General features: G+C 40.1%; 1 protein-coding gene across 1 annotated transcript in view; it reads left to right on the top strand.

Annotated features, from left to right (window-relative positions):
- The first annotated feature begins 17,854 nt into the window (after nt 1–17,854).
- Epc2 (enhancer of polycomb homolog 2) overlaps nt 17,855–24,042 on the top strand; it is a 131,699-nt gene continuing 125,511 nt past the window's right edge. Inside the window, exon 1 of the mRNA XM_020170426.2 lies at nt 17,855–18,077. Coding sequence (XP_020026015.1) covers nt 17,925–18,077 — 153 coding nt within the window. The 5' untranslated portion in view covers nt 17,855–17,924. The remainder of the gene's footprint in view (nt 18,078–24,042) is intronic.

Consider the following 24,042-nt stretch of genomic DNA (forward strand, 5'->3'; position numbering starts at 1 on the left):
TGGTTTTTAGGAACTAAACAGAATAGGAGATTGGAAAAAGGGTGAAAAGGCACTAAGATTTGTGTATAATTACAAAGTCAAAGTCTGTAGTTACATTATTCTTTCATTTAGTAGTAAGTATTATTAGGCTCAGTTGTCCTAAAAACCAGGCTTGGGAAAAGTAAATGATTCAGAATTTAATGAGAAGCCCAATGAGCAAACAGTGATAAGGCAATGTGAACAATGTTCCTGCAGAGTGAATTTGTGTCAAGTGCTGAGAGCTGAACTGAGTCAATGAGGCCTGATAGGGAGAGATGCTGGATGGGAAGGCATCATCATCAGGGCATCTTCATGGAAAAGGGATTGAGAGATATGACTTGCTGGTAGACTCTGAGGACACTGAGCAGAAATTCTGGAGAGCAGCATGTGCAAAGGAAGAATCTTATGAAGAACACGGCTGTCTCATACGGTAGTGTGTGCACAGTATGACAAAGCATGTGGACCTTGGGGCTCGGGACATGAGGGAGGAAAAAAAGTTACAAGGGCCAAGGTCACAGAGTGCTGGGTGCCCCACTAAGAAAGCACAGGAAAAGCACAAACAGATCTGCCTGCAGAATGGCCACTTTGACACCTCAGTGGAGACTGAATGGGAAGAATGCAAAACTGGGCAAGGGTGTCTATATAAGAGCCCAGTGGAGTCAGGAGGCCATGGGATTCCAGTGAGAGTGTCTGAATGTGGAGAAACAGCGCACCAATACAAAGCAGAGAGTTTCCAGTCCCCAAAAAGGAAGAGACCACATCTATAAGGAGTCTCAATGTCATCACATTCAACACATGAACCTTGGGAGACATTCAGATCACAACAATTTGTATGGCTTTTGTGTTTTACACAGTTTGTTTACACACTTTGCAATATTTTATATTTACAATGTCCCCATGGGGTTGGCATGTAGTTATTCTGCCATCTGTGATAACAAAAACTGAGAATGAGAAAAACTAAATACTTTGACCAAATAACCATTAATAAGAACCAGTACTGGTTGATTTGTTTCTTAGATGTTTGCTCATCCTGGTTCATCCTCCACATTCCTGATCCTGGATTGCATCTCATCCTTCCTTCCTTCTGTATTTATTCACACATATTTTTTTTTCAAGAATAAATTTTGTTCCATTTCCACCTGTTCACATTGTTTTCAAGAATCATATATTATTTCCTCACTAAAGTTTTCTCTTACATATTCCCAAACCCATTAGTCAGTAGCAATCTCTACATAGTTTCACTCCTCATAGCATTGTTTGTGGTGGGGAGATTCTCTAAAAATAACTATCATTTTCCATGTTCACCATAATTAACTGTGTGTGTACATGTGTGTGTGTCTTGGCTCCTATACTAGGAAGTAATCAGTGAGGGAAGATACATTCTTATCTTTAAACCCTCAGAGTGCTTAGTAGAAAGCCTTACTTACTACAAAGTAGAAGGCATTATTGAATGTTTAAATTAATGCATGAAAGAATAAAGTAAGAAATGTGAAAGTTCCAGGGACATGGTGTTTGGAAAACAAATGTTTCCAGGACTCTTCATTGTTCCCAGTATCTCCTCTTTATTCCAGGAATAACAGCAGAAAATTTCTCTTAGAAAAGTTTGAAGATTCCCAGTCAGCATACCTTTATTTATGGTATGAATATGAAATGACCTCTACAAACTCATGTGTTGAATCTTTGGTCCCCAGCTAGTGGTACTATTTTGGGAGGATTTGGGAACTTTAGGAGGTAGGGCCTTATCTGGAGAAATTAGGTCCCTGTGTGGCATGCCTTTGAAAGTTATACTTGCTTCCTGATTGTTTCCTTTCTTTCTCTGCTTCCTGTCCACTAGGAGGTGAATAGCCTCCTCCTCCACATGCTTCTACCACCATGATGTTCCCTAACCAGGGGCCCAGAATCAATGAGCCCAAGAACTATGGACTGAAATCTCTGAAATCATGAGCTAAAATAAATATTATCGTCTTTAAGTTGCTTTTTTAAAGGTATCTGATCGCAATATAAAAATGACTAATACACCTTTTGTTTAGTTTTTATGGCAAGGTTACCAAATTTCTTACATAAAATCAACCAGGCATAGACCATCAAACTTGAGTCAAGATATCTTGTAAGCCAATGTTATGCTCAGAAGTCTTAAACCTTTCACTTATACCATCTCTGATTAAGATCAAGAACACTCTGGCTATGATGGGGAAAGTCTGAATTTTCCAGGGCTCCCTCTAACTGCTTCCTAGCTTCACCTTCCTCAACGTGCAAGCGTAAGTTTTACTGAAAAAGTATATCTTGTAGTTTAGAAAAGACAGAGCCCCATTGACGAGCATGGAAATTGGGCTTAGCTCCATGAGCCACAGGAAAATGGGCAAACGAAAAGACATTTCTCTGAAAAATATATACCAATAGTCAACAAGCATACAAAAGGATAAAAATAAGAATTAAGATATATTCTTGACAATAAGGAAATTTAAGAAATCAATAGTTTAATTTAAATGTTAACCTTTAGAGGGGGTGAACCTAAGCAAGATACATTATAAACACATATGGAAATGTCACAATGAACCTCCCCCCTCACCAGCCTTACAAGTAATAGATGCTAATAAAAATGTTTTTAAAAATTAAAAAATAAATAAATAAATGTTAACCTTTCCGGGGTGGGGGGAGGTGTACTTGAATTCAGGACATACACCTGGAGCCACTTCACCAGCCCTTTTTTTTGTGATGGATTTTTTTTCGATATAGAGTCTCTTGAACTATTTCCCTGGACTGGCTTTGAACCACCATCCTCCTGATCTCTGCCTCCTGAGTAGTTAGGATTATTGGCATGAGCCATTGGTGCCTGGCTTTTGTTAACCTCTTTTTAACTTTTTATTTTACCATTCTGCCGTTAATTGTGGTCTAACAAAACCAGTAGGAGATATGGCAGCTGTTTAATTCTGACTCTAGAAAAGACACATCTACTTTTAAGTTTTTAAGTAATAAAAGTAAACATTTAAACATAGAATTTAAAATTTTTAAGTGATAAAAATCATTTATTCTGGATGCTAAAAACTTTCTCATAATTCTTCCTGGGTCTTGTTTATCTCAAAGCATTAAAAAGAGTAATATGTCTGCTCTTTACTCAATATAATTCTAGCACCAACATGAGCATTGCAGATAACCCCCTCACTTAAGGAGCCCAGAGAGGTTGCACAATGTGCCCACTGCGAAGATTAGCTACTACCAGGGCCGTTGTCCCGACTCCTAGGCTAGGGTTCTTTAGACTATATTTCTTCAACTAAAACAAATGGCTAGTTAAGTAGATAGAGGTCAGGGTAGAGGGCAGAGAAATGACAGCACATATTAGAGCCTCATTACTTACAAAAAGCACGTGTGGGAACTTAGACAATAGTTGCCTGATCCAAGTTTAGGTATAAGTATTTTTAGTAAACCATCTTTTAGTTGGAAGAACTAAACTTGAGCACTTGCAGGTTCAATCCAAGATCTCTGCCCATTTTCTCTATTAACCAAGGCTGTAGAAAATTAGGTAGCATAATCTGTGTGTCACAGTTCAAGGGGTACAAGGAATACAGTGAGACCTTGAACTCTCAAGGAGCACAGCTTGGGGTTTATGAAATTGGCAGGAGTTTCTTTCTTCTCTTTTCCTCATGTCTCTCTGACCAACCTCCCCATCCCTGTCATCACCTTTACTCCAACATTTTCTTGCTTGAATCTAGAGAAAAAAAGAAGGAAAAAAAAGAGGATGGAGTCAAAGAAAGAAAGGAGACATAAGGAGACAAGAGACATATGGAGAGCAAGAGGAAGATGAAAATTAGAGAAAAGAAAAGAGGAACCAATGGCTGAAGCTGTGTAAAATAGTCAGATGCAGAATCACCTGGCATATTTTGTTAAATGTACATTTCTGGGCCATATTCCAGATCAGTCAAATTGGCACCTATTGAAGTAGCATCATTTAAAGATAAATGGAAAGCTTTTTGATAATATAATTGCTCCCCCTTTTTGTTAATTTGTTTTCTAATTTTGTTATTTTGATTTCAGATTTACAAATCCATTTGCTTCTTTAAAGCTGGCAAAAAGAAACACTCCATTTATTTGCCTAAAACCCTTTTCTTTTTTATTCTACACATGACTCACAATGGTTATTTTTCAAGAAGTTGATATATTTTCATACACATCAAAGCAGCTCAGAAACATAGCACCTTCCATCAAAAGGATCTGCTCTAATGAGAGTAGCAGAAAAATGTCAAATGTGTTTTCTTCTGCTACAGGCACTGGGACTGTGGATGCAGGAAAATCCACACTCCACATGAGATTGTGCTCCTTGCCATTTCTTTTGGTCCCTTTGTTAGGATTCTCTGTATTATGGATCTCTTGTTCATTACTAGGCTTTTTCTTATTGGCACTTGAATAAAGTTGGAATATTGCCTTCCATGCTAGCAGTACCACTGGGATGTTCTATCACATCTTGTCTACAGGGCCAAATCTAACTGTTTCCACTGTGTCTGTGGTCAAATTTCTGTATGGCAGAAACTGCTGCACTAAAGCACCTTCTGCAGCATGTCAACACCTGAGTGCGTGTGTGGAGTTAGGTATTATGTGATGTGTTGTCCCCAGCAAGCTGTTCTTGCAAGGTTGGTGGTTGTGGTTTGGATGTGCACAAGTTGCCTGGTGCATTAGTCATAGCCACATTAGGAATCCATATTGAAAAGAGCCTGCTGTGTAGTGATCATGTTGTCTAACCATATTGAACAGTGCCTACTGCGTAAGTGATCATGTTGTGTATCTATACCTAGCCAGCCTGCTGTGATAGTGGTCATGTTGTGTGTAATTGCATGGCCACCCTGGGAATTTATTGCTATAGATTAGGTGACAAAGCAGAGGAGAAACCAATAATTATGCTTACTCTGAGCTATTAGTTGTACTATTGAGTGCAAGCATCAACTTCTAGGTAAGGAAACAAATCTTGGGTTTGTGGATGGAAACGAACCTGACATTCTCAATTCTAAGTATTTTGGGGCAACCCCCACTCTTTTGTTTCATGTAGTGGCAAATGTGTAATTTGGATGAGGTGACTCTAAAAGTGATACAATCTATACAGATTTAAGGGATATACTGAAATTGACAAATGAAATCAAGCTTGACTCAAGCTTATTTCAATAGAATTCCTTCAGAGCTATTTATAAATTTATAAAAATAATAAAGAAAAAATATCTTGTCAATGAACAGTGCAAGCAGCATATACATTGTTCTTTTTTAGCTGAACCTCTGTTGGGAGAATTTTCTAACCTCTTAGGAGTCAGGAAAGATTGCTAAAGCAAGGCTACCAGCCTTATGTTACCATATTTACATGTGATCAAATTATATCTATAGATAATAGAGAAGAGGAGTGCTTGCAAACTATGCAAGCAAAGCAGTGCTCTGCTTCCTTCCCTTAAGATCGGAAAAAATGATAAAAGCATCTACGCAAATGACTCACTCGATTTAGTCACCAGGCTTTGCTGTGAGGAATGTCTAGTTCTTTACAAAACCAAGGTGTATGTGTAGGAGACATATTGGGGTGAATATGTTCTGACAGATTTGTGGAGATCAGCCAAACATTTTCAAACTTCATTGGCAAATTCTTTCAGAAGTCCTCCTATCTGTTATAGGTGGGAGATTGTGACTCTTGATAATGTCATTGATGATATCACTTGTGAACAGGGTAGCATTATTTCATAGATGAACACAAACTCAGACATGGCCAGGCCATGGATCATGATGGGATTTTTCATGCACAAGTAGCCCATCTCTTTCTGACTTTGAACATGTTGCTATTCAGACAGAAACTTGAATTATTAAAATTAGCTTTAGAATTTCCTAAAATTAGAAGAGAATGGAGGAGAATAAAGAAAGGGAGGGATGGGAAAAGGGTGGTAGGGAAGAAGATAGGAAAGGCAGGATTTCTCCCTCCAAATCTAGTCTTAAGGTCATGTGATTTATCTCATTATAGTTATTGAAGAGAACTTTTAGAAAATGTGAAACAAATACGACTTCAGAAAATCTGGATGGTAGTAAGATGTAAGTGGGTCTCTAATAAAGGTAAGATCTTCTTATTTTGAAAGCTCTAAGGTTATTTCTTTGGCTGGGCCCTATAGCCATGATGATTTTTTTGTTTGTTTTTGAGAGAGGGTCTCACTATGTAGCCTAGGTTGGCTTCAAACTTGTGATCCTCCTGCCTCAGCTTCCTGAGTGCTGGGAATTACTACACAAGGGTCACAGATTACATAGGACCAACTTTCTCTTTCCAAACCCAAGCATGCTTCATTACCAGACTTTAATTCTCTAAAATTACTTTTTAAAATCATCTGTGTAGAGTTATTAACAGTAGTATTATTATTTAATCAAAGGGATTATAAACTGAAAAGTGAGGATTTCTCTTTACTACTATACTTTCCCTGAATCTCATTTGTTTCACCAAGGGAATATTTTGGTAAAATATTCTAGACTTACTTACTTCTATGTTTAGAATAGGTTTCAAATTTCATTTTCTTCAGCTAGTTACTCAGACACATTTTAAATGACTAGAGTTATTTCATATATGGGCTGAAACATACTTTTAGGTCATTTCATCCCCATGAAAGAGAAGTTGTAGGAGAGAAGGGCATAATGGTCAGTAGGACCTTCAAGCAGCAAACTCCAGGCCAAGTTGTAGCTGCCTCCAAACCTATTGGAGGCCATTGATATAGTGGTTAAAACTGGTCCTTGAGCTGGGTGCCAGTGACTCACACCTATAATTCTAGCTACTAAGGAGAGTACAGACAGAGAACAGGAGGGTCCTGGTTAGAAGTCAGCCTGGGCAAAGAGTTCACAAGACCCTATCTTAAAAATATCCAACACAAAAAAAGGCTACTGGAGTGGCTCAAATGTTAGAGCACCTGCCTAGCAAGTGTGAAGCCCTGAGTTCAAACCCCAGTACTCCAAAAATAAAAAATAAACAAATAACAAAAATCTGGTGCTTGAACCAATGTCCACTTCTGGAGTTACTTTGTCCTTGAGACTTTATCCTAAACTGTGAGGTTTGGGTCATCTGTAGGCATGGGCCTTGTACCAGCCCTAAAGGAGAATGCCCAGTGCTGCAAGGACTGGTGGACTGGGGCAGTTCGGAAGATGGGTATGTGGTGCGTAAGCATCCCCTGTATGGCTTTTAGAAAGAGGGAGCCAATGTCCTCCTTTAAAAGAGGATGCTCTGAAGCACAGTTTTCTCTACAACCAGCCTTGGCACAGCCTGCCGAGCTATCAAAGCTGTCTGTGACAGTGGTACTTAGAGATGCGGACACTCTCTTTCTAAGTAAAGGCATAATGTGAATATTGGAAGTAGAATCACAGCTAGAAAATGAAGCTGGAAAATAATAGCTATTTTCACCAACTAGAGGACAATCTTCATGTGGACATAGTGTGCAAGAACACTGTTTCTCCACCTCCCTGTCCCTCAAGGCTGTCTAAACTAAGATAGCAAGACTGTCAATCTAAGATCTTTGTTGATGCAAAAGTCAAATTACCTCTTGGTCCTACCAGTGCATACCCTTAGCTCACTGCAAAGAGGGAGGCATTAGTCCTTTCTTTTCACAAAAAAGGTTAACTCTATCCTCTGCAACATGGTAATTTAAGGCATATGTTCTTAATTGGGCACTTAGAAGAGTCACATTTCAGGCAAATGTAATAGAGCTCAATTTTGAGCTCTCAGCCTGGTTTATCAAGAGACAGTTGAGAGAAAACACTGTTCAGGAAGGATAGCCTTGAGGCCATACTGTCCATTCACACTCTCAGATCTGCATGAGTTAGGGATTATAGCCTCAGACATCCAGGCTCATTTTATCCTCTGTTGGACTGTTTGTGATGGATGCATATGATGCCATCAGATTATATGAAGGGTCACTACCAGAAACAGCCCTAAGATGCTCCTTTTGTTTCTGTTATAAGGATGCTATTGAGATAGATGTTACACTACCTAGCTGTTCTACTTATGAAGACTCTTAGACATTCTGATTGGGACAACGAACAACTGCAACTCTCCAGAGCAATCATATTATCCAGTGGACATTGTGAACTGTAAAGCTGACAAAGTTTCTTCATTTCATGCTAGTAGGAAATTTAGAGCCTATGTGACATCCTAGCATATTTCACCTACTCTCAAAAGCCACAGGAAATTCTTTCCGGAACAAGGTGCGGGGTTTGGATAAGCCAGTAAATACATAAATAATTGGCGTGTTTTATTTCAGTGTTTTCTGGTTTTTTCCCCCCCTGCCAAAGTCACTAGTAATAGTTGATGAAAGACAAGTAAACATGTCTTTTGATTTGGAGATACAAAGTTACTTTCTCTTCTGCCTCCTAACAAGTCACTCTTCAGTTTAAGAGGGCTCTTCTATGCTAATACTATAGGAAACAGGCTATTTTGTTATAGGGGCAACAACAATAAGATCAATAAGGCACTTTATTATTCAATCAATTTATTGTGTTCTTTAATTCAAGATTCCAGCTGCTTACTCATTCACAAATCTGTGCTTATATATGTTAGTTCTTCTATATTCAAATAAATTTGAAAATCTAAAAGAAATGGACAGATTTCTAGATACATATGACCATCCAAAACTGAACCAAGAGGAAATTAATCACCTGAATAGACCTATAACACAAAATGAAATTGAAGCAGCAATCAAGAGTCTCCCCCAAAAAGAAAAGTCCAGGATCTGATGGATTCTCTGCTGAATTCTATCAGACCTTTAAAGAAGAACTGATACCAACCCTCCTTAAACTGTTCCATGAAATAGAAAGGGAAGGAAAACTGCCAAACACATTTTATGAAGCCAGTATTACACTTATCCCAAAACCAGGCAAAGACACCTCCAGAAAGGAGAACTATAGGCCAATCTCCTTAATGAACATTGATGCAAAAATCCTCAACAAAATAATGGCAAACCTAATTCAGCAACACATCAAAAAGATTATTCACCACGACCAAGTAGGCTTCATCCCAGGGATGTAGGGGTGGTTCAACATACAAAAATCAATAAATGTAATAAACCACATTAACAGAAGCAAAGACAAAAACCACTTGATCATCTCAATAGATGCAGAAAAAGCCTTTGATAAGATCCAACATCATTTCATGATAAAACTCTAAGAAAACTAGGAATAGAAGGAAAGTACCTCAACATTATAAAAGCTATATATGACAAACCTACAGCCAGCATTATACTTAATGGAGAAAAACTAAAACCATTCCCTCTAAAATCAGGAACCAGACAAGGATGCCCACTATCTCCACTCCTATTCAACATAGTACTGGAATTCCTAGCCAGAGCAATTAGGCAAGAAGAAGGAATAAAAGGAACACAAATAGGTAAAGAAACTGTCAAAATATCTCTATTTGCAGATGACATGATCCTATACCTTAAAGACCCAAAAAACTCTACTCAGAAGCTTCTAGACATCATCAATAGCTATAGCAAGGTAGCAGGATATAAAATCAACATAGAAAGGAAATGCAAATTAAAACCACACTAAGATTCCACCTCACCCCTGTTAGAATAGCCATCATCAGCAACACCACCAACAACAGGTGTTGGCGAGGATGCGGGGAAAAAGGAATCCTCTTACACTGTTGGTGGGAATGTAGACTAGTACAACCACTCTGGAAAAAAATTTGGAGGCTACTTAAAAAGCTGGACATCGATCTACCATTTGATCCAGCAATACCACTCCTGGGGATATACCCAAAAGACTGTTACTCCAGAGGCACCTGCACATCCATGTTTATTGAGGCACTATTCACAATAGCCAAGTTATGGAAACAGCCAAGATGCCCCAGCACTGACGAATGGATTAAGAAAATGTGGTATCTATACACAATGGAATTTTATGCAGCCATGAAGAAGAACGAAATGTTATCATTCGCTGGTAAATGGATGGAATTGGAGAACATCATTCTGAGTGAGGTTAGCCTGGCTCAAAAGACCAAAAATCGTATGTTCTCCCTCATATGTGGACATTAGATCAAGGGCAAACACAACAAGGGGATTGGACTTTGAGCACATGATAAAAGTGAGAGCACACAAGGGAGGGGTGAGGATAGGGAAGACACCTAAAAAACTAGATAGCATTTGTTGCCCTTAATGCAGAGAAACTAAGCAGATACCTTAAAGCAACTGAGGCCAATAGGAAAAGGAGACCAGGAACTAGAGAAAAGGTTAGATTAAAAAGAATTAACCTAGAAGGTAACACCCACGCACAGGAAATCAATGTGAGTCAATGCCCTGTATAGCTATCCTTATCTCAACCAGCAAAACCCCTTGTTCCTTCCTATTATTGCTTATACTCTCTCTACAACAAAATTAGAGATAAGGGCAAAATAGTTTCTGCTGGGTATTGAGGGGGGGAGCGGGAGGGGGTGGAGTGGGTGGTAAGGGAGGGGGTGGGGGCAGGGGGGAGAAATAAACCAAGCCTTGTATGCACATATGAATAATAAAAGAAAAATGAAAAAAAAAAATTAAAAATAAAACCACAATATGATCCATGAAAAAAAAAAAAAAATCAACATAGAAAAATCATTAGCATTTCTATACACTAACAATGAGCAAACGGAAAAGGAATGTATGAAAACAATTCCATTTACAATAGCCTCAAACAAAATCCAATACCTAGGTGTAAACCTAACAAAAGATGTGAAAGACCTCTACAAGGAAAACTATACACTTCTGAAGAAAGAGATTGAGGAGGACTATAGAAAGTGGAGAGATCTCCCATGCTCATGGATTGGTAGAATCAACATAGTAAAAATGTCCATACTCCCAAAAGTAATCTACATGTTTAATGCAATTCCCATCAAAATTCCAATGACATTCACTAAACAGATCAAAAAATCTACTGTTAAATTTATATGGAAACACAAGAGGCCACGAATAGCCAAGGCAATACTCAGTCAAAAGAACAATGCAGGAGGTATCACCATACCTGACTTCAAACTATATTACAAAGCAATAACAATAAAAACAGCATGGTACTGGCACAAAAACAGACATGAAGACCAGTGGAACAGAATAGAGGACCCAGATATGAAGCCACACAACTATAACCAACTTATCTTTGACAAAGGAGCTAAAAATATACGATGGAGAAATAGCAGCCTCTTCAACAAAAACTGCTGGGAAAACTGGTTAGCAGTCTGCAAAAAACTGAAACTAGATCCATGTATATCACCCTATACCAAGATTAACTCAAAATGGATCAAGGATCTTAATATCAGACCCCAAACTCTTAAGTTGATACAGGAAAGAGTAGGAAATACTCTGGAGTTAGTAGGTATAGGTAAGAACTTTCTCAATGGAACCCCAGCAGCATAGCAACTAAGAGATAGCATAGATAAATGGGACCTCATAAAGCTAAAAAGCTTCTGTTCATCAAAAGAAATGGTCTCTAAACTGAAGAGAACACCCACAGAGTGGGAGAAAATATTTGCCAACTATACATCAGACAAAGGACTGATAACCAGAATATATAGGGAACTTAAAAAACTAAATTCTCCCAAAACTAATGAACCAATAAAGAAATGGGCAAGTGAACTAAACAGAACTTTCTCAAAAGAAGAAATTCAAATGGCCAGAAAACACATGAAAAGATGCTCACCATCTCTAGCAATAAAGGAAATGCAAATTAAAACCACACTAAGATTCCACCTCACCCGTTAGAATAGCCATCATCAGCAACACCACCAACAACAGGTGTTGGCGAGGATGCGGGGAAAAAGGAACCCTCTTACACTGTTGGTGGGAATGTAGACTAGTACAACCACTCTGGAAAAATATTTGGAGGCTACTTAAAAAGCTAGACATCGATCTACCATTTGATCCAGCAATACCACTCTTGGGGATATACCCAAAAGACTGTGACACAGGCTACTCCAGAGGCACCTGCACACCCATGTTTATTGAGGCACTATTTACAATAGCCAAGTTATGGAAACAGCCAAGATACCCCACCACTGACGAATGGATTAAGAAAATGTGGTATCTATACACAATGGAATTTTATGCAGCCATGAAGAAGAACGAAATGTTATCATTCGCTGGTAAATGGATGGAATTGGAGAACATCATTCTGAGTGAGGTTAGCCTGGCCCAAAAGACCAAAAATCGTATGTTCTCCCTCATATGTGGACATTAGATCAAGGGCAAACACAACAAGGGGATTGGACTATGAGCACATGATAAAAGCAAGAGCACACAAGTAAGGGGTGAGGATAGGTAAGACACCTAAAAACTAGCGAGCATTTGTTGCCCTTAACACAGAAAAACTAAAGCAGATACCGTAAAAGCAACTGAGGCCAATAGGAAAAGGGAAACAGGTACTAGAGAAAAGGTTAGATCAAAAAGAATTAACCTAGAAGGTAACACCCACGCACAGGAAATCAATGTGAGTCAATGCCCTGTATAGCTATCCTTATCTCAACCAGCAAAAACCCTTGTTCCTTCCTATTATGGCTTATACTCTCTCTACAACAAAATTAGAGATAAGGGCAAAATAGTTTCTGCTGGGTATTGAGGGGGGAGAGGGAGGGTGCGGAGTTGGTGGTAAGGGAGGGGTTGGGGGCAGGGGGGAGAAATGAACCAAGCCTTGTATGCACATATGAATAATAAAAGAAAAAGGAAAAAAAAATGTTAGTTCTTCGTTGATGAAAGGGATTTTTCAAAAAAAAAAAAAAGGCAAGGGGAATGGCATTTAGAATAGCAACTCAGGTTTCCAAGCAATGGGGTCCTCTCAACTAACTCTTTAAACCTCAGCAAGGTCAGTGCTCTGAGCCTGCCTGTGGTCTGAGAGGTGCCAAGAAGTCAGGGAGACTAGAACACCAACACAGAGACAACCTTCCCAGTTATCTCCAGAGACTTTTGAGAGAAAAAGATGAGCCAGGAGAAGCCAGAGAAGGCAGTGAGATGGACACACGTTACAGAAGACTGAACCAACAGCAGGTATGTACATGTAACCCCCAAGCCCCAGGATCTCCACTGCAATTCCCTATTGAAAATAGTATGATTGAGGGGGTGAGGGGGAGAGAGAGGGGGCGGAGTGGGTGGTAAGGGAGGGGGTGGGGGCAGGGGGGAGAAATGACCCAAGCCTTGTATGCACATATGAATAATAAAACAATTTAAAAAAAAGAAAGAAAATAATATGAAAGGTCCAGTGAGTGTTATGAATGTAGCAGTGGCTTCACCTAAATGGCAGCCATGCTGAATTTGCAGCTGTTTCTTCCAAATGTGGAACTTCTCAAAGGTAGCTGCATTGAAAAGGATCTTATTTGATCTTCCTTGGCCTTGCTCCAACAATTGTTCCCTTGTTTCAAATTCATTTTTTCAAACATCATTATCATGCACTTTACTAAAATAAGGAGGATTATATTCATCAGCTTGATATACCTAGTACCTCTCAGAAAACTGAAGTCCTGAAATTAAATTCATGTAGCTCATTTGCTAGCTGGACACAGATAATTATCTGAGCAGATTCATTAGCTCTGTCACAAGAGCTTTACTTATTTCTGGTACCCCACATTTAAAAGCTCGAGTGTGCGGTGTCAATCTATTCCATGTGTGGGGCACTGGGTGTGTTTTCCGGTCAGAGATTGGGAGACAAATGAGACAGGTTGTCAGTGGGATTCAAAACCAAGTGGTGTGGACTCTCTGGAGCTGTGTGTTTTCAAATCTGTTTCCTTCAATTACATCTGTCTCATTTTTCTTTGGTTAATAAAACACAGAGCTTTCAGTCCGATTATTTTTGAGTCTATCTGGATCCTCTGTGGAACTGGGAAGTAAATCGTCAGCTTATACACAAGGTGGCACCCTGTGATTCCAACCAGGTCTGAGAGAAGAGATGCTGCTAAGAGACTGAGCCACAGCTACAAATTTTTATTTATCATCTGGTATTCCTGTTGTGGTGAATGAAGAGGTAGAAGTAGATGTGTGGCATGTCACCTCTTGGTGCAGCTTTCATCCCTACATCTCAAAGATTCACAGCTGTCTCTATAAAGGGTGTTGGAGACATAGGAATGATTCCAATAGACTGTAATGAATGCAGACCCACATTCAGATTACAAATGAAAACAACGAAGCCTTATTAGTACTGGCTCATTGCTAGGAACATAAGGGGGAGGGGTGGAGATGTAGTTCACATACCAACCCAATTAACTTTCAATTGGGTTTGCTGAAATAGGAAGCCAATTAGAAAGAACGTGACATTTACAAAACTCTGACATAGCTGACTAGCAACTGTATTTATTAGTTTTAAGGTTCCTTTCAAAAAGTAATTTGTCCATTATTTGGAAAGTGGCTTGCCCTGATTATAATGCTGGGAAACAGAAACTGGAATATAATCTTAATTTTTACAGTTACTTGATATTTATTCTAATTTAGACAGTGCATTTTTCCTTATGGTTTTTAAACTGATTCTAATTCTTGAGAGTTTATGTATTACATTTGCTGGACTAAATTCATGTCATTTGTAATTGATCCAGAGGAGGTATAAAGTGAACTGATTTTAGAATGACTGTACTTAGTGTATTGTAAGTCAAAATTAAGACAGGATACTAGACTACATAACCATTTGAAACAGGTTTCAACTGGATTCATCAAGACTTTTTATGAGAGAATATACTTCAAAAGTTGAAAAGGTATTTCCTGTCTTTAGCATGAATAATAATACAGGTATTCAACATTAGAAATAAACTTAACTTTATGAAAAATAGCATTTATACACAAATAAAAACTATTTTCTAAATGCGAAGCAGAGGCATTCTGCTTTGGGCCCCAAGTTGGAAGCCAGGGGGATGGGGATCAGAATGTGTTTCACTTGAAAAGTGTATTGTGTTATTTGCCTAAAGCTGTTTTATTCTGAGCTCTATCATTCAGGGCAAGCAGAAAATAGAGATTTGGGGAAGAAATCTGTTATGTAGTCGAAGTAAGAGAACAACAGCAAAAACAACTACTAAGCTAAAGCTGTTCTTATAGTTACATTTCAGGTTTCAAAAAAAGTTTGAGTTCCTCTAATTGGTTCTAAAATTCCTATGGCCAAAGGAGGGAAGCTGGAGAGGAGGGCAGGTCAAATAAAGCAATTTTGATTAGGGACAATTGTTAGGTCAGATGACATGCCAGTAAAGTATTTGAACTCCAAACTGGATTACAAAGGAGTATCACTAAGTTCCTCATGGACTATCAGTTAATAAATGTGTATTAGATGCCTGCTATGTGTGAGGCATAGAACTGGAGATTCAGTGATTAATAGAGCAGATGTTGTTCCTGTCCTCCTTGGGGCTATTTCATCTTTAGGCTCTGGGTTATGTAGTCTATTAGCCATTAGTTGAAGGTCTCAGTAATTAACTTTGGATCAGCAACTTTAGAACACTGAATAATGAATAAACTGAAGAGCTTGGATAGTAGGGTTGTGCTGGCTGAGAACAAGAGTTTCGGAATCAGGACACATCTGGACTTGAACCCAGTTCTGGGAACTGTTAGTTTTGAAACTAGACAAATTATTTGTCTTAATCTCAATTTTTTATTGGTAAAAGTTACATTTCTTCCTACGAAGAATTACGTGTTTATAAGAATTAAGTGGAATTTAAATGACTTGAGTAATATATAAAGTAGTACTGTAATGGCTGTTATGTTATACTCAGTATTTCTCTTCCTGAGGGTGAGTAACAATAAGTATAAGGACTAGAAGAAGGCTATCTTTCTGAACCTGAGAAGATCTAAAGCATCCAGACAACTCCCCCATGACTCATTTCTTCAACCATTGCTTCTCCTGCCCTCCTCTCATGCTTGAACAGATCAATGACCCCCCTCCCAAGAACTTCTTGTTCCTCCTTACAAAAGACTGGAATTGTTCCAGAGGGTAGCACTCAGAGCAAGATATGACCATAAGCTTGAGGAAGGCATTGCTTACAAGAAGTGAGTCACAGTATTTCCACTGTGTTCACTAACAGTGGATGTGAAACATTAAAGCCCACTAAACAATGCTCCTGTTTGCTGGGACAAACAGGTTAGGTTATTTGTGTGCTAACATGAAGTCTATGGCCACCATTCTACCTTCAAAGGAGGAGGAGAGAAAAGAGGAAGAGAGAAAGGAGGAAAAAAATGAAAGGAAGTACAGAGGAAGGTGGTGGTACAGTTTTGATGTCATACAAGCATATGAAGGTAGAAATCACTGGTTTCAGTGTTGGACTTTAGGAAACCATCTACCCTTTTATGAGCTAGGTAGGATATTTATCCATTATTAGAAAATGGTGAAATTCATGGGAATTTCCGTGATGCTTAAAAGCTAATCAAGACTGGGCATGGGAGGAGAATAATGGGGTGAATTCAACTATGACACATCATAAGAATTTATATAAATGTCACAGTGTACCCCCCAGTATGACAATTAAAAAAAAAAGAAACTAGGCAAGAGGTCTATATTAACAATAGCTAGTACTTAACTGAACCAATTCTAAAGCTTTCTTCAACTAGTTCTGGCTAAAGCAAGGTCTCCTTTCTCTGACATACAGCAATCGCCTGTAATGTCATTTGGTATTAATCATGTGCTACTACCTTGTGTCATCTGTAGTTTTCTTTCAAGTCTTTACATTTGGGCGGCTGACATTTATCTTTGCAGCTGCCCTTTCCTTCACATGTTTAGTGCTCTGTTGTTCACCTTTCCAGTTGCCCTGACGCCCTATTAACGTGAAAGCTACATGAAGGCAAGAACTTTAATATTTCTACCCACATCGGCCACTTGGGAATTGCGTGCTGCTTCGGTTATTGAGCCTTTAAGAACTGAAATATTTTTGAAATCAGAGAAATACCTACCATTCACTGAATAACTCTACTGAAGTTTGGATGACAGGTTGAAGTCTACTTGTTGCATTCAGCAGTCTCAAACCATTAATCCTGACGGCAGCCTTGAGCATCCTCCAGGTGAAGGCGGGAATGAGAGGAGGAGAATGTCTTACTGTGGAGGGCACTTTCGGACAGGTACTGTAAAGAGGACGCGGGGAGGAAGGCTGGGGACCACCTGAGCGTTTGGGGGCGGGCGCGATCCTCTTAGTGGGCACGGGAATGGACCTTTCGCACCTCCCGGGATGCGCGCATTGGAGCGGCGCGTTAGCCTGCGCTCAGGCGCCCTGGAGACAAGTGCTTCCGAAGTTCAGGCTCGGGTGGTGGCTGGTGGCCCTGCCGGACAGAGACTTTTCCCGCTCACGGACGTAGACACACACGCGTCTCTTGGCGCGGCCGTCTTTTGCCCTGGCGCCTTCCTGTGGGGCACCAGTGAGCCGGTGACCCGGCCGCGGAGGCAAAGGCGCACACTTTGCGGCGCGGGCGAACTTGCGCACCTGGCACCTGCCACTCGGCGAGAGCCAACACCGGCTAGCGGAGGGGTGCCGCCGCCGCCGCCGCCCCCTTCCCCCAAGCGGCCCCAGGCCGAGCACGCTCCCGCGGGCTGGCCGCGCCGCAGAGAGAGTGGGTGGGCAGGCAAGGGAGGGGAAGGGAGAGGAAGGAGGGAGGGAGGGAGAGGGCGAGGCGCGTCCCCGCGGCGGGGGCGCGCTCTCGCGCGGGCTGCCGGGATCGCTCGCCGCCGCTGTGGTAATGTCCGCCATGTTGGCCATGGCGCAGGGAGCGGATCGGGCGGGCGAGCGGCGGATCTAGTGTGTGGAAGCGGCCGCGGGCGGCGGGGGGCTGTTTTCGGGCGGGGTGGGCGCCCATGCTGTGGCCGGGGGCAGTGAGGAGGAGGAGGAGGAACGGGCCGGCCGTGCTGCACTGAGGAAGGAGGTGGAGGAGGCGGCGGGAGTCCTCCCCCCCTCCCCGCCCGCCCCGCCGCCGCCGCCGCCCGGGCTGTTCCTGTAAGGCGGGGAGACAATGAGTAAACTCTCCTTCCGAGCGCGGGCGCTGGACGCCGCCAAACCGCTGCCTATCTACCGCGGCAAGGACATGCCTGATCTCAACGACTGCGTCTCCATCAACCGGGCCGTGCCCCAGATGCCCACCGGGATGGAGAAGGAGGAGGAATCGGTAGGGACTCGAGTGTTTATTACCCCCCCTTCTCTCCTCCCCCCTCCCCTTTGTCAGTCGGGCCTTGCCATTCACAGAGCGCTTTACGCTCGCTGGAGGGCGCCGCTGCTGCTTTAACGCATAGAGCTCTACGCTGGCGGAGTAGCGTAAACCCTCTCGGCCGGCGCAGCGCCCGCCCGCGGCCGCCATGTTGTTGCGTCCCAGTGTTGTGATTAGCTCGCAGCGGCGCTTACGCTGCCGTAAGGGGGCCTTGCCGTAAGCGGCGGCCGGGAATGGCGCAGGGGATGCGCTGGCCGCTCTTGGCGTACGGCCTCTGTTTACTTTTTTAAAAAAAATTTGCCCGGTGCGGGGTTAATTAACAGAGAGGGATCCTTTGGCTTGGAATTAGTTTCCTTCCACTTTTAAATTTGGTTTTGCATTTAAAAAAGTGGTTTACGGAAAGTAAAGCGCTTTTAAAAGCAAACGTGTTCCTCCCCGCAAGGTAATCGTCCGCACTTGCCAGCCCGCGGTGCTGCAGCCGGGAGGCGAAGATGCCCCGCTGCGGCGAGGCAGCGGTCCGCCCGGCTCTGCGCAGCGCTGGGCAGGGGCCCCGGGACCCTGTTCCCCAATTCCTTCCCCGCGCGTCGCCCCGAGATTTGGCATCGCACAGTGGGCTTTTAGAAGTTGACGCAGTGCATGCAAATTGACAGCTGTGGTTTTACAAATACACTATTTTTTCACTAAAATGCGTTCCCCTGGCTTACGTTTTACCTAATACTGAATTTCGTCTCACTTGTCGGGGCGTTTATGACCCCGGAGTGTTGCTAACTTGCGTGCGAAGCTCGTAGTAGCTGCATCCTCAAGAATTTCTTCAATGAACCCTCAGTCCCGCCTTATTGTCAACCTAGGGCGTGTGCGGATTGGTTCGCTTGCTTCTGTGACTGTCAAAAGAAAGCTCGAGGTTTCCGTGATTGGTTTTCTCTTTTGACTATTAATATTGCAGGAAATGCACTTGCGCCTTTGATTGGCTGCTCGGGTTCTGACCTTATTATGTTACCCTGTTATTAGTACTTTCTGCTGTGATTTAATCGCATTTCTTTTTGGTGTTGTGATTACCTGAAAGACTTACAGTTTCGTTAGAAGATAAATATGACCGTAGCGTCAGGATGAGCATCCAGTTTTTGTTTTTTAAAATAAGATCTAAAATTTAGAGCTGAGTCATATGTAACAATTCTTTTTTGTTTCATAAAATCTGTTTTCTAAGTTAATTCAGTTTCCATGGAAAGGGTAACTTAAAAAAAGTTAATAAAGTTAATAATATGTATGAGAATTCATTGGTTTGAAATTTAATAAGGCAGATTTGAAAGTTTTATGGGTTTCGCCCCCAAAAGAAAGGTGACTTAAAGGTATCAATAGTGTATGTAATTATGTGGATCCTGTTATTTTAGAACTTGAGTGAAGAAACCTAAAGCGAACAGTTAACCCCTGGAAGACACATTACTTTTTTTAGTCAGCAAAAACCTGATCCTTAGTTTACCACATGTTTATGTATTTTAACTTTAGTTTAGAGAGAAAACTTGCAAATCAACTTTTCTTTTATGGTGTATTAAAAGTGAGTGCTTAATCCCTGTCATAATTTTGTACTGTCAACTTTCTCAGTAAAACTTTGATTTTCAGTGTCGAGCATGAGTGTCAAATGTGTTTCCTTTGCCCAAGTCTACTTTTACTTGCCTAATTTTAAGAAAGAAAAGAAATCCAAATTTTGATAGAACTCATTGAAACACAGGACCTCTCTTATCCTTTCTGCTTTTTTAATGCTGCATGTGGAGGTTCTTAAAAATCAAAACAAAACAAACCCCCATAGTAAGATTTATAAAGCCTACCTTCCCAGAAGGTCCAGTTGTGGTCTGTTAGTATCCTTCTAAAAAAAATGTTAATATATCAGAAGACTTGTACTTTCATTGGTGACAGTCTCTAGTCTTTCTGTACAGGAATTTTGTTAATAAGCAGAATTATGCATTTTTTAAAAAAAGTTATGCCTTGATAAATAGTTCAAAGCAGCAGAAAATTATAAATTCCACTGATGTTTTGTGTTTAACTTGAGTTGTATTTCATTTCAATTTCCAATGTTTAGAGTCTTATTTGTATTTTTTTAAATCACATAGATTTGTAAAAGAAAACAAAATCTTGGCTTACAGGTTTATAATTTTTATTTGCTTGTTTGATTTGCATCATGGTTTTGTCATGCAGCCCTGCTGGCCTAGAAGTCATTGCTTTGCTTTCTTTTACTGTAGATTAGTGTTGTCTTTTGTAGAATTTCATGTAAATGGAAGCATACACAATTCTTCATGTCTGGCTTCTTTTGCTCGGCTTCATGCATTTAAGATTCATCCATGTTATTGCATGTATCAGTCTATTCCTTTTTGATGCTGTATAGTATTCTAATGAACATACTATATCCATATGTCTGCTGTTGGTTATTTGAGTTGTTTCCAGTTTTGGGTTATCATTTAGTCCTAATAACAGCAGCCCTATGAGGTGCTGTAGCTTTTTGTTTTATAGGTGAAGAAACAAAGTACTGCCAGTACTGCTAGTAATGGGCAGAGCTAGCATTGAAACCTTGACTTTAATGTCACAAAAGCCTACTCTCATACCACCAGTCCTCATATTCAAGATTCATACAGAAGCCAGAATTGCCATCTGAACTATTTTGAAGTTCATTAGAATTTTTGGTAAACATAGTTTTACTTTTTATAATTCTGAGAACTTTTAAAGCTGATAGTGATTTGATCAAACTATTAAGTTATTAAGAAGTGTAGGTTTTTCATCATGTAACTGTCTGACTTTGGTCTTTCTTTTTTCCTTCCTTCCTTTTTCGGTGCTGGGGAATCAAGCCCTGGGCTTTTGCACGTGACTAGGTACATGCTTTACCACTGAGCTATATACCCTTTCCTCACTTTGCTCTTTGCTTTTCAGATTTTCTCTTTCCTTTTTCTAGCTGTTTGTCGACTTTGCTTCTTCTTTTATTGGCACCATTATATTTGTCTGTATGTTTGTTAGCTTAAGCATATAAGGAATTTGTGGGAAAGTATCATGGTTTATTATTTAGATTTTTCTCCTATTAGAATGTAATCTGTATTAGAGCAATCAATGATCTCTGCTTGCTTTGTTCATTAATATATTCCAAGTGCTTGAACTGTGCCTGGCACATGATGTATATGCATGGTAAATGCTTATTGAGTGTTAAATGAGCTTCTGTTTCTTTTTTGATGCCAAGATCTTTGTTTCTGTGCCCCCTAGCCCTTGCTCACTCATTCATGCACATGTTTGCTCTCTCTCTCTCTCTTTCTCTCTCTCTCTCTCTCTCTCTGTAATTCATGGACAGAATTGGGTAACTTTCAGGAATTTTCTGTTGCTTATGTTGATACTGTATATAACTAAATAGTAAATCTTTATTTTTTCTCTTAAGTCAGAGACCTCTTTAAATATATGGGTTTTTTTTAGATACATAGGCATGGCTGCAATATTTGTCTTCATTTTGTGAAGATCTACCCATACTCTCACAGGTATGGGTAGATTTGTGTGAGATATTTCTTCATACAAGTATGAGCCAAAGTCCACATGAATCATGATTAAGATTCATTTCTTCCTTTTGATTGAGATTCATTTCTTTCTTCTTCCCTCCCTCCCTCCTTCCTTCCTTGTTTTCCTTCATCTTCCTTCTTTGTCTTCCTTGTCTTCCTAGTTTTCAAACTCAAAATCCTCCTGTCTCAGCCACTGCCGCCACCTCCTCTTTTATTTATAAACTCAAAATCCTCCTGTTTCAGCCTCCCAAGTGCTGAGATTATAGGCTTGCATCACCATACCTGGATCAGCTTATTTTTGAAGAAAAAGATCATGACTGATTTGAACTGTAATCTTTCCCCTGCGTGTTGCTTACTTTTTGCCATTATCTTAATATTTTAAGTGATATTTGATAGGGTAGGAACGTATTTAATCTTAATATCTTTTGAAAATTGCTTTTGGCATTAATTTATTTCATGCTTCATAGTAGAAAGAGTCTACAGAGTATGTAAAGTACAGTTTTGCAAATTAATATTGTACAGACATGAAGTATTTCAACAAAAACAAATGATGTACATGCTGGATATTATTTAAATGCCAGGTGTTATCTAAATAGGACATTGGGAAACTTTTTATTTAAAGGCATATATCAAAAGTATGTACAAACTGATACGCTGAAGTGCTGTTAAGATTTAGGAAAATACAGGTCTTGATTTCATGGAACTTAAATGAGTCATTGAGGTAAGAAACAGGTACAGTATCTGGAAAGTTAGCAAAAACTACTGGGTTAAGTCAACCTGACAGACATGAAAGAACATTAGAAAAGGTTAAATGTCAGTTTAAGAGAGGTAAGAGAAAAATTTACTGATGGAGAGAGAACAATTTAGGCTTTCAGGTTTGATTGTAGGATATATGTTAAAGCAAATATTTGAGCACAGGTATATTCACAGCAAGTTCTGTGAGTGTTTGGTGGTTTAAAGGGGGTTGTACCATGCTTTTTGTCTGTCTTTGCCTATTGTTCTTCCCTTGCTAATGCAAACTTTAGGAGGGTAGCACTCTATCATAGCTTTATTATACTCTTAGCTCTTTCTATTCTTTTAGTTATGAGCACATCTTTTATTTTTCTTCCTCATCCTTTGTCCCCTCCTATATCTTCAGTACTGGAAACTGTTTAAAACATAGAGGCACTCAGTAAATATTTGGGAAATTATTGAATAAAAATTGAACAAATGTTAGATTGAACAACATAGAATTATACCAGATTTCAGATGGTTTTGAATTAATGTTAAGCCTAGGAGTTTCAGATCTTTTGAGTCATCCTTTCTGGTTCTCTCATTGAATGGCCATGTAATTTGGGAAGTTGCCTATCTTCTCTGAGCCTCAGGTTGTTCATCACAGCTAACATTGAGTGTGTGTTAGCGTGTTGAGCATGTGCCAGGCACTTTGCTATATTTAGTAGATGGTTTAGAGCTCATTATAACAATAGGATATGTAAGTGTTACTATCTTTTCCAGAGGAAGAAACTGAGGCTTGCCCAAGGTAACCCACCTAAAATAGAACACAGTAGAACCAGAATTTGACTTCGCCATAACTCTGAGATTCATCATTGTACTGTTTCATCTGTTAAATGAGTGGTTCAAGGAATAGATAAAATCTAAGGTTCATTATAATTTTACCATTTATTATCCTGTAGGCATGGTAGAGTCATTAAAAGTTTTTCTTAAGGGGGTGAGCTTATGAAAGAAACCAATGAGTCCCTTTTGTATATACATTCCCTTAAAAATGTAAAGGAATGATTTATCTGTGGTGTAAGTTTAGATTTCATTTGTGTCAGTTCTGTAAAAATGAGGCCTTATAAATATTTGACAGGTGGAATGATTAGGTTGGTTTCAAGGGGAGTTGTCTCACAGATTCCAAGGAAGGGCTGAATAATCAAGTCTTTGGAAGGTCAGGAGCCAGGGCAGCAATAGGCTCTTCAGCAGCAAGTGACATTAACATTACCGAACTCTTACCAGTATTTTGAGAAACAGTGTACGGTATTGGTTAACTGTACATGTTCAGGAGCTAGGGTTGAGTCCTTGGGTAGGGAAATGTTTATAAAATCCCATGGGATTGTTGGGAAGATGAATTGTAGTGTGCTGGAACAGTTTGTGTGGCATGCGGTAGGCATTCAGTAAGTATTAGCTATTTATCATGGTTCCATTTCTTTCAGTTCAAAATTCCAGATTCTTGAGATGGAGAGTGCTATTGGTCTGGCTTACATCAAGTTTCTACCTCTTAACTCTGCCAGTTAAGGAGCAGGGGAAGTTAGTATAGTATTCATATGTTGGTCAGGGCTTCCCTCTCAGGAAGCTGACAAGAGAGATCTACTGATGGGTATAGAACATGATCACGGGAAGTTACATTGTTTTCATCCGTGTTT

The sequence above is a fragment of the Castor canadensis genome, chromosome 4 (assembly GCF_047511655.1).
Source record: "Castor canadensis chromosome 4, mCasCan1.hap1v2, whole genome shotgun sequence".
In the NCBI taxonomy this organism is placed as follows: Eukaryota; Metazoa; Chordata; class Mammalia; order Rodentia; family Castoridae; genus Castor; species Castor canadensis.